This window comes from Eumetopias jubatus, unplaced genomic scaffold, assembly GCF_037043125.1.
Source record: "Eumetopias jubatus isolate StellerSeaLion01/CBP00866 unplaced genomic scaffold, mEumJub1_p1.0 scaffold_4, whole genome shotgun sequence".
Lineage (NCBI taxonomy): Eukaryota > Metazoa > Chordata > Mammalia > Carnivora > Otariidae > Eumetopias > Eumetopias jubatus.
In genome coordinates this window covers 74,033,321-74,045,281 of record NW_028274810.1, presented here as the reverse complement: position 1 = coordinate 74,045,281, position 11,961 = coordinate 74,033,321, and the positions used below count along the sequence as shown (strand labels likewise).

General features: G+C 35.5%; 1 protein-coding gene across 1 annotated transcript in view; it reads left to right on the top strand.

Moving 5' to 3' along the window:
- Window positions 1-782: 782 nt before the first annotated feature.
- Window positions 783-11,961, top strand: part of CCDC30 (coiled-coil domain containing 30) — a 124,703-nt gene continuing 113,524 nt past the window's right edge. The window contains 5 exon segments of the mRNA XM_088022852.1: window positions 783-833; window positions 2,927-3,047; window positions 4,801-4,994; window positions 8,224-8,313; window positions 9,733-9,886. Of these exon segments, the coding sequence (XP_087878978.1) occupies window positions 816-833; window positions 2,927-3,047; window positions 4,801-4,994; window positions 8,224-8,313; window positions 9,733-9,886 (577 nt within the window). The 5' untranslated portion in view covers window positions 783-815.

The window sequence follows — 11,961 nt, the reverse complement described above, 5'->3', positions numbered from 1 at the left end:
CAATCAGAAATTTATCTTTCACCTACCATTATAGTGTCAGCTCTTTTGTAGCATGACTACTTTTAACTTAAAAAACTAAAGATAATATTGATGACAGGCTTATATCAAGAGGTTTTAGAAGAGAACTGAATGATTTAAAAGTCACCAGAAATTATAAGCCATATTCTGTGAGTATTCCTTGATAGTACAGAATCAGTGGGCTCTCTAGCTTCCAGAGGAGTCCTTTTATCTCTCAAATTCAACTGAGGGAAAAAAGTCTTCTTTGGAACATATAACTTTGCAAGGGGCCTTTGGGCGATTTTCAGATTACTAAATTGTAAACTTCAGAACTGGGCATACAGAAAAGCTTGTATTTTTTAAAACACACATTTGCATTATATATATAATTTCATCATTTCTTATTTTAGAAGATATTATAAAGCTGTTTGAAACTTTAATTTTCTTTGTGTTGTTGGCTATTCATGTAAATGTTCATCATAACTGGATAACATACCCATTAATTAACAGGAGAACTAAACTACTTTGTACAGCGTCTAACTCTAGGTGTATATACATGTCAGTTTTCTTGCATGCTCAGTTGTGTGTGCGTGTGTGTATGTGTGTTGTATGCATGTATGTACATACACATATGCTTACCTCTTTTACCAAGGGACAAGTTCAGATAAAATATGTATTTCACCATCTCGAGAAAGGAGGGGTTGAATCCCTTGTTGCTACAGAAGAACTACTCTATTTTATATTGGTGCTTATTCCAGAACAGTGAAGACGGGCTGAGCACTGCTACCAGAAATTTAGAAGAAATTACAGTGAAGTACATGGAAGAAATGAAAGAAGTAAGAGCTAATAACATAAAGTTCTAAGATACCTGTGGTTTTATTCATTGTCCTTCATTAAATTGACATGTTAAAAACCAACATTTGAATATTACTGTGTAGTTTGCAAAGCACTTGCACGTACATTTTTTCCCCTAAAATGTTGCAACAGTCTGTATTCATTTCTAGTAGAGTACATGTATGGGATGTTACCCAGAGATGACTGGTTGGACATCCAAATAGGTCTGCTCAAGGTGGCTTTCATTATCTTTGTAAATTCATCCATGTTTCAATAACCGGCCCTTTAGCTGACTCTCTTGCTTGTAGCTTGTAGGCTTAGAAACCTGATTAGTCAGTGGATCTGTTTCTCAAAGGTGACCTTATATTAAATACACTCACAGAGAAGTTTGTAGAAAAATAGATACCAGCTTACTAGTTGACAAAAAGAAATGTAATTGCCACAAGAACCAGACATGCATGTCCTGTGGCTGATGGATTCTTTCTCTACAGGTACACTGCATTACAGATGTTTACTTGCTGAACAAATGATTCTAATTTTTATAGCAGTGGCTAAGATAGCCTGATTTCCACAATAGAGCTCTCTATACCTGCCTTTATTTCTGGACCTGTTGTAGACTAGAACCAAGCAGGGTACCTAGCCCTTAAGAGGAGTTGATAATGGCATCTTTTGACTTTCTTATCACTCTTTTGATGTTTCCAATACTGATCAACCTACTTTTCAACATATTTTTTCTCTAAATGAGTTAAGAAATTCTCTCAGGTTGATTGGAAGTCATTCTACTGTGTTTCAACATCTCAGCTAAGATAGGCAACTCACTGATTTTTAAATTTAATTCTTAGAGGAATTTTTTATTTGATTTCCAAACTCTTAAAGAAGAATGCAGCTTCTTTAGAACAAAAGCAGGACAGCATAATAGACCATGAACTTTAACATTAGGCACATGGGGGTGAAAAATTGCCTTTAGTACTGTCTTTCTGTGTAACCTTGGGGAAGTTAGTTAACATCTTTGAACTTGAAATTTCTCATCTGTAAGATGGGGATGATAATAGCTTCTTCAAAGAGATGTGTGGGGTTTACACAGGTTAAGGTCCATAAAACATTTCACACACATGTACTTGACACCTAGCAAGTATTCAATAAATTATAGTTGTTATTATTAGAGATAGGTGTTATTGTTCCTGCCGTTTTGAAGAGAAAGAAATTGAAGATTAGCAGGAAGTTACAAAGTTGGGTGTCAGTGCTGAGTTATGTCTGCTGTACCATTCAGCTCTTTGTTCGTTTTATGAGGAGTTGTGCAATAGGTCTCAACACAATTCAGCAAAAGGCAGTTACTTTGGTAGTCTACTTCTAAGCAATTTGGCACAGTAGGTAAGAGCTTAGCCTCTGGGTTTGGCCCTGTTGAGTGTGAAGTCTAGGCCTCCCCTTATTTCCTGCATGACAGTGCAAATCCCTTGGCCCCTAACGGGCTGCTTTTTCCCCTATAAAGTGGGAGGCTAATAGTCTCAGAGGATTGCGGTGAAAATGAAGTATTTGATGTCCTTAATATAGTGCCGGGAGCATTGAGCTAGCTTTTAATCTATTATTATGCACCATATAAAAGTACCTTTTATGAAGCTGCCATATTAGCCAAAAGCTATTTTTAAAAAATACTCAGTATTTTAATACAATCTTCTGTTAACATTTCAGACATTTTAATCATCATTGTTAGTACAGGAGTATAAACAATTACTGTGGAGATTTTTCTCTGTTCATGGGTATCATGCTATATTTCCTAAATCATAGATAAGGAGACTTGATTTGAAACCTGTTAAGTTAATGGAAAAAAGAAATTAGAGATTGTGACTGTCCCAGAAATTTGTGGTGATGTGTCATCATATCTGTGGGAAACAGTGTCTGATAACACGAAGCAGCTGGAAGGAAGTTTAGGGAGGGAGACCCACACTTAAGGAAAGCTAGGTTTTCTGTTTATTTCTTAGATTATAGACACGATAGTATGGTGATCTCTCAATGACTCTTTCACTTCATAGATTTGATATGGATTACTATATGAACCATGGACTAAGAGTAAGAAAATGTATTATTTTCTTTTTAGGTAGAAAACTATGCAAACAATGTCCATAACTTAACAGAGGAAAAAGAAGCATTTTCTCACGGTTGTGAAAAGGAAAACAAACAGCATAGACATGTGGTTAAAGAGCTCCAACCCAAACAGGGTAATTTTTCCTTTTGTAACAATGTGAAGTTTATTTTTTTTCCTACTTCTAAAAATAATATGTGACAATTACAGAAATCTGGGAAATGTATAAAAGTAGAAAGAAGGGGGAAAATATAATCCTCCACTCCAAGAAAAGTACTTATAATGTTTTGAGTGTATTTTCTGTCTAGTCTTTAAATTATCTATTCTGAAAGAGTCAGGAATGTGTGTGAGAGAATACAGGATGGTTATTTCCTTCAATGTCTATTCTAGCACTTACCACACTGTGTCATAGTGACCTGTGTCAGCTCCTTTGGGGTAGAAATCGTGCCCTGGTCTTAGTGGTTTCTGTGTTTCCCACAGCACCTGCCTTGTAAAGTACCTAGCATATTAAGGATTCAGGAAATATTTATTAAGTACTACAAAGCTACAAGAGAAGACATGGATAGGACCCCTTTAGAATATTCTATTTTGTTTAACCTCACAAATTAGATAATATTATTATTACATAGGGACAGTGATTACTTATATTTACCACACATTTATTATTTTCTTTGCTCAGCATTTTCCCTGGCACCTCAGATATTCCATTTGGAATCGTGGTTTTTTGTTTTGTTTTGTTTTATTTTTCATTTTAGAACTTCTCACTCCAATTCTGGATTGAGGGGCAGGAGAGGTGAAGGGTTGGTTTACAGGCTGGAGTTCTGTCAACCAAGTATAATGGAAGGAAAGAGGGGCAAGGGAGTTGTGAATGTTTTCAAGGGGGGTGATTATAATGATGAATTGCTTAGATGAATCTAAGCTAGGTAAGAAAGTAAATGAGAACGGGAGTGGGATAAAGAACATTGAAAAGTGTTTAAAGTTAGTGGATTATAGTTGCCAGTATGGTCAAAAATTTGTTGACATTTATGGGCACCTGGGTGGCTCAGTTGTTAAGCATCTGCCTTTGCCTCAGGTCATGATCCCAGGGTCCTGGGATCGAGTCCCGCATCGGGTTCCCTGCTCCGCGGGAAGCCTGCTTCTCCCTCTCCCACTCCCCCTGCTTGTGTTCCCTCTCTCGCTGTGTCTCTCTCTGTCAAATAAATAAATAAAATCTTAAAAAACAATTTGTTGACATCTAGCTACTAGAAGAAGTACATAGAAAAGAGTGATTGGAGAATGGGATGCTTGAAGTTGAGACTAGGGAGTTGCTGCTAACAAGGTCTAGAGAATTACTGTGGAGTAGGGGCTGAGATGGGGTGGAGGACTCAATCTTTGGAAGTTAGTTGCTGAAGAGACTGAGAAGCCAGGGCACTAGAATAATCTACCTGAGTGTTGAAATCACGAAGAATTTTGGCAGGGCTAGTTAAGTAACCTTACACAAATTAGTTGGCTTGTTGGTGCCTGCATCCTTGTCTCATAAATGGGATAATCATGTTTCCTACCTCAGTGGATTGTTGCAAGGATTAGATGACATAAATTTATCTTAAGTGCTTAATACAATACCTACCACATAGTAAGCACTCAATAAAACAAAAACAAATTTTAAAACTATGCAACAGTAAGAATATCTACTGCTTTTGAGAACATTTTCCGACTACTTTTTTTTGTTATTTTTTCTGAAAGTTTGCAAACACCCTGGAGGGATGGGGAGAAGAGTGGTAGTAGCAGTATAGCTGATTTTTTAAAAATTAACTTGCTATTTCATTAAAAACACATTTAACATCTTATAACAGCAATTATTTGCCGGCATTTCTTTTAACAGTTTTGTTTCTGTTATTTCTTCCTAACAGAAGTGCAAATGAAAGAGATTGAAGAAATGTTGTATCAAGAGGGCTTATCTGAAATAGCTCTGAGCAGCCCCAGTGAACAGATTACATACTTACTGGTAGAAAGAAGTACACTCTTGAGGAAACTGGAAACTGGGGGCTCCAAGCCAGAATCACAAAGATGTATGACCAGTAATCTACAGAAAGGACTTGCCCAGGTATTCTGAAATTAAGTAGGTAATTGAATAAGAGGCAGATCAGTTTTTTTGTTGTTGTTATTTCTTTAATAATTCATTCATTAAATTATTAGGAAGCCAGTTTTAATAATGCTTAAGTATATAGGTGTTCTTTTTTAAAGATTTATTTATTTGAGAGAGAGAGTACGTGTCCATGTGAGTGGGGGGAGGGGCAGAGGGTGAGGGAGAGAGAGAATCCTGAAGCAGACACCCTGCTTGGTGGGGAGCCAGATGTGGGGCTCAATCTAAGGACCCTAAGATCCCCACCTGAACCAAAACCAAGAGCTTGCCACTCAACCGACTTTGCCAAGGCACCCCAAGTATATAGGTTTTATATTTGGATGGACTTCTCTGCCACTTGTTCTCAGAATGAACTTGAGCAAGTTAGTTAACTTTTGTGAGCCTTGATTTTCTCATCTATAAAATCTGGGATCGGCTCAGCTACTCCACAAGGTTATCATGAAAATGAAATAACATATATAAGGCTCTAGAATAGTACCTCACACATTAATTAGCATTATTGTGAGGCTTTTTTTCTCCACAGAAATCTGTAATAAAAGGTGAAAGATTTATGCCATCTGAAGAGAAACCAGAGTATTAATTAGCATTATTGTTATTGTTTATTGAGAATTTCCCATGTGCCAGGCTCTGTGCCAGTGGATGTAGAAACAAAGTCAAGTTAGACATGATTTGGACTTGCAAGGAACTTATAAGCTAACGGAGGAAAAAAAAAAGCCAGTGATTATAGTTCAGTGTGTAAAATCCCATGATAAGGGAAGGCATAGAAGGTTCGAGAAATTCAGAGAAGGGCTTCACGTCTGAGTCAGACGTGATGGGTCGGGGGACTGAAAAGCCTTCCAGAGGAGATACTGAGTAGTAGTTTGAAAGCTGAATATGTGTTAGCTAGATGAAGAAGCTGGGAAAGTCATTTCTGCAGAGGAAACAGTGTATATTACAGACTGGTTTGTGTGAGTGAATGCTGAGAAATGTGGCTGGAGATATTTTCAGGAACCACATCATGGTGAGATTCATATACTAAGCTAAAGTTAGGACTCAGCACCCATCAGTGTTCCTGAACCATACTAGAGGCATAAAAACAATTTTTAAAAAGATTTTGTTTTTCAGGGGCGCCTGGGTGGCTCAGTCATTAAGTGTCTGCCTTCAGCTCAGGTCATGATCCCAGGGTCCCGGCATCGAGCCCCGTATCGGGCTCCCTGCTCGGCGGGAAGCCTGCTTCTCCCTCTCCCACTCCCCCTGCTTGTGTTCCCTCTCTCGCTGTGTCTCTCTCTGTCAAATAAATAAATAAAATCTTTAAAAAAATAAAAAAATAAAAAGATTTTATTTTTCAGTAATCTCTAAACCCAGCACGGAGCTTGAACCCACAACCCCAAGATCAAGGGTTGCAGGCTATACCCCCTGAGGCAGCCAGGCACCCCAAGGCATAAAAACATTTGATGGACTTTGTTATAGAAGGTCTGGAGAGTCACTAAATAATTTTAAGAGGAAAGAGTAACATTCTGATTCATGTTATTACAAAATCTGGGATTTTGACTTTTGGTTGTAATGAATTAGTTGAAGAGGAATTTGCTATCTTAAAATATTGGTGTGATCTGTGATCATGGAATATCCATGTATTTTTTAATGTATATAAGTAAAGTTTTATGATTTTCTCCATAAAATCTTACACTCTTGTTGTTACATTTATTCCTAGGTACTTCATATTTTTGGATGCTATTAATAGCAAATGCTATCTTTTTTAAAAGAATTTAATTTTCTAACTATCTGTCACTGGTATTTAAAAATATAATTATTTTATATACTGACCGACACCTAACATTGTTGCTAAAATTTCTTATTCATTTTACTTATTTATTTATAAAGTACTTTTTGCTCTTTGTTTTTATTTACTTATTTATTTATTGTTTTTATTATTTTTTAAAGATTTTATTTATTTGACACAGAAAGAGACAGCGAGAGAGGGAACACAAGCAGGGGGAGTGGGAGAGGGAGAAGCAGGCCTCCCGCGGAGCAGGGAGCCCGATGCCAGGCTGGATCCCAGGACCCTGGGATCATGACCTGAGCTGAAGGCAGATGCTTAACGACTGAGCCACCCAGGCGCCCCTATTTATTTATTTTTTTAAGTAGGCTCCACACTGAATGTGGGGCTTGAACTCACAACCCTGAGGTCAAGAGGCATGTGCTCCACTGACTGAGCCAACAGGGCGCCCCTCCTATTCATTTTAATAATTTTTTTGAAGATTTAAAATATTTTCTACCTGTATAATCACATTATCTGAGAATAATGATACTTTTGTTTCTTCCTTTTCAGTCCTTATTCCTTTCAATTCTTTTTCCTGCCTTACACTGGCTAGGCTCTTTACTATTATCTTGAAATTAGTATTATTAGTAGTATTATCTAGTATCATCATCTTGTTATTAATATCGGAGAAAGCATTCAGTGAATCACTATTACGTATGATGTTTGCTGAAGCTTTTATTTCAGATGGTAGTCTTTATTTATTATTTATTATTTACACTCTTATTCCTAATTTGCTAAGAGTTTTTATTAGGAACCAGTGGTGAATACTAGAAAATGTTTTTTTGTAGCCATTGATGATGAAATAATTTAGAACTTGAATCTGTTAATGGGAGAATTTCGTTGATTTATTTTTCTAATGTTAAATCTATCTTGCATTGCTGGGATAAATCCAACTTATTCATGATATGTTGTCCTTTCTAGATATTATTAGATTAGATTTCATAAAATTTTGTTTAGGATTTTTTATCTATGTTTATGAGTAAGAAGACTGCCCTGTGATTTTTCTTTCTCTTGTTATCTTTATTGGGTTTTAATCTCGAGGTTTGGCTAGCCCGTGTTAGCCAATTGTTTTTCATTATGGCCTCTATAGTAAGACTTTTTAGATAATTTTCCTAATCACTCTCCTGTGAAATTTTAACACTACTGTAGAGTTCTACATAGTGTAGGCATATCATGCTTTGTACATAAAAAGAGTAAGATTTTTTTGCTCCCATAGGAACCAATTTTCACTCCCTTTGGGGTGATACTGTCTCATTGAAAATGCATGGCCTAACTTGATGAAATGGACTGTGCTCCTTTTTTTGTTTTTTTGCTTTTTAAAAAAATTTAAATGACATTTTTATTTATAAAGACTGACTGATGTAAGTTTCACTTATCTTATTATTTATTCAGGAGAAACTTGAACAAATCCACCAGCCTCTGCAAAGAGAACATGAGAAATATCAGGAACCTGTGAAGCAATCTGAAAAAAATCTGAGTGAGGTAAAAAAAAAAAAGAATCTTTCACTTAATAATAGCAGCTAATTACACATTAGCTTTTAGCAAGTATTTTGTTTGAATATATTAAAATATAGATTGATGCTGTGAAGATTATAAAATTGTGCATAAAAGTATTATAAATACATCACAAAGATTTGGGAAGAAAAAAATTAATAGCTGATTTTTATTGAATGCATCAAAATTTAAACAATCAATGTGTGTTATAACCTTTGAAAAATCATTTTGGGATAATCCTTCCCAAATATGTTTGGAGCCCTTTTTTGGGGGTAGTCCTTTAATATATATAGCACATTATTTTAAGTATAATCAATTCTTTCATGGAATTAAATTTTTTGATCTGGGGAAATGTTATTAAGTGCTAAATCCAGTAAATAAAGTATATGCTAGGAATTTAACCGCAGGAAGTAACCCAAGATAAATGTATATGGATGAAACTGTTTATCATAGCATTATTTTCAATAGCAAAAATTAGAAACTACCAAATGTTTAAATGATTATATAAATCATGTCACACTCACTATGGAACACTATATAGCCTTTAAAAAATTATCATTACAAAATCTGTACAGTTTTTTGGGGAAGTGTTTCTCATATAATGTTAAATGAAAAAGACAGAAATGTACATGGATTGGGATTATGACTATGTAAAAATGTATATAAATAAAAAATACTGCAAGGATATATACCAATATACTAGAAGTGGTTTTGTTATGTGGATGGTATTTTGGTTGTCTTCTTATCTTTTAGAAATATTTGTATGAGCAGGGAGTCTGCTTCTCCCTCTGACCCTCCCCTCTCTCATGCTCTCTCTCTCATTCTCTCTCTCTCAAATAAATAAATAAAATCTTTAAAAAAATAATAGAATTCTTGAAAAAAAGTAAGAAATATTTGTATGATGATTATATAAATTAATACATATTTTGGGGATCAAAAGCAAGGTATAATGGAGACTAAATTTCTTAGCTTTTAAAATGTTTTGAAAATAATTGCAGAAAAGGATCTGTAAACATGATTTGAGTGTGTGCATATCTTGACATTAAATGAAATACTCTGTGTGAAAGCATTTTATAAACTGTATTTAATGGACCATATACATGAGGAGTTTTTTTCTCTTTTTTGTCAGATGGTACTCATTTTTATGATAAAATTTCTATTTTTTATAATCGTATAACCATAAACTCTTAGATATATTAGGTTGAACTATATGAAGTTGTATGTTCATAGGTAAAAAAATCAAGTATCACCAATTTTATATGGTTTCATTTAATAAAAGAAATACATACAAATGAAATATTGTTTGCTGCTTTTCTTTGTTAGCTTTCAAATGCTTGTAGGAAATAGTGCAGTGTTATAAGAGTACATTTAATTTTTGTTTTATTACTAATAATAGTTTTATTTCAGTCCCGTAATGAAGACCTGGAAAAAGATAAAACTTCACAGAACTGCCTGGAGAGAAATGCAGAACAAGCGGTGGAGAGGTTAAGGATGGCCCAGGAAGAGATCCGAATGCTCAATGATGAGCTACAAGGGAGGGAGAAAGAACAGAGTAAATTAGGTAAGCTGTGGTTGCAGAGGAATGTTTCTGATGATGCTTTAAATGTAATTGATCTTTTCTCAGGGTAGAACATGAGTACATTGAGAAAAAAAAATCTAAAACACATAGAAGTTTGATAAACAGCTTCTTTTTGTACACTGTCCAGAAATTTTTACCGAAGGATAAGCATAACATACCTACCCAAACACACACAACTCCTAAGTGTACATCATGGGGTGCAAGAAGCTCCCAGCATTCCAGTGCCCCCTTTGTTTCTTCTCTCTAGGTCTACACCCTCTCTCCCACCCAGATGTAACCACTATCCTGACTTTTAACACTATTTCTGAGTTTTGACAGCAGGCAATATGCATTCTTGAATTTAGTTTGTTTCTCTTGTTCAATCTTATATTCGTGAGATTCACTCATGTTGCTGCATGTGGCAGCACTTTTTTCACTTGTGCTGGTTGTATAATAGTCCACTGAATAAATATACTAGCCATTCTACTGTTGATGGACATTTATGTTGCTTCCAGCTGTGCTCTATTATGAATAGTCCTGCTAGGAATATTCGTGGACTTACCAACACATTTCTAATTGTGATATACCTAATTATTGGATCAAAGGGTTATGCGCATATTCTACTTTGGTAGATAACTGTTATACTGTCTTCCAAGTAGTTGTATTAATTTAAGCCCTCCTCAGTTGTATATGAGATTTTGGTTGCTCCCAATTCTTTGTCAGTATTTGGTATTGTCAGTCTTACTAACTTTGCCTTTTCTTTTTTTTTTTTAAAGATTTTATTTATTTATTTGAGAGAGAGAGAATGAGAGATAGAGAGCACGAGAGGGAAGAGGGTCAGAGGGAGAAGCAGACTCCCTGCTGAGCAGGGAGCCCGATGTGGGACTCAATCCTGGGACTCCAGGATCATGACCTGAGCCGAAGGCAGTCGCTTAACCAACTGAGCCACCCAGGCGCCCTAACTCTGCCTTTTCTGGTAAGTGTGTCATGGTATTTAGTTACGGCTTTAATTTGCATTTCCCTGATGGCTGATGAAGTTGAAAACCCTGTCATAATTTGTTGTTACTGTTGTTGTTGCTCATTTGGATATACTATTTTGTGAAGTACCTGCTTAAGTCATGTGTATATTTTTCTATTGGGTTATATCTTTGATTAATTTGTAAAAATTATGTACTTCTGGGGCACCTGGCTGGCTCAGTCCATAGAGCATGTGACTCTTGAATTCGGGATCATGAGTTGAACCCCACATTGGCATAGGTGTTACTTAGTGAAGAAAAATTTTTTAATTCTTTATATATTATGGATATGAGCCTTCTATTGGTTATAAATGTTATATTGGGGTTTTTTGCCATATAGAAATGCTAATATTTATCAATTTGGGTTTAACAGAGTTATTCTGTATGGCTTCTGGGTTTTCATGTGTAAAAAGCCTTTTCTCTTTTTTTTTCCCATTAATGGACATGTTTGTAATGTATTTATTTCTGTGATTTTTTTGTGGTTAAAAACACATGAGATCTATACACTTAATAAATTTTACATGTACAGTACAGTATGTTAACTATAAGCACAAGGTTGTACAGAAGATCTCTAGAACCCTTCATCATTCATGACTGAAATATCCATTTTCTATATTGTTCTTTTGCCCATTTTTTGTTGGGTTGTTTTCTTATTGTTGAGTTTTAAGAGGCTTTTTTGGAGGGGGTAAAGGTTTAGCAGATGCATTTTTTGCAAATTTTTTCTCCCAGGCTGTGGTTTCTTTGCCTTTTCCTTTTCTTGATGGTGTCTTTCACAGAGCATAAGTTTTTAATTTTAATGAAGTCCCATTTATCAAGTATTTCTTTCACAGATTGTGCTGTTAATGCCATATCTTTTTTTAAATTTTATTTTGTTATGTTAATTACCATACAATACATCATTAGTTTTTGATGTAGTGTTCCATGATTCATTGTTTGTGTATTAACACCCAGTGCTCCATGCAGTACGTTGCCCTCTTTAATACCCATCACCGGGCTAACCCATCCCCCCACCCCCGCCCCTCTAGAACCCTCAGTTTGTTTCTCAGAGTCCATAGTCTCTCA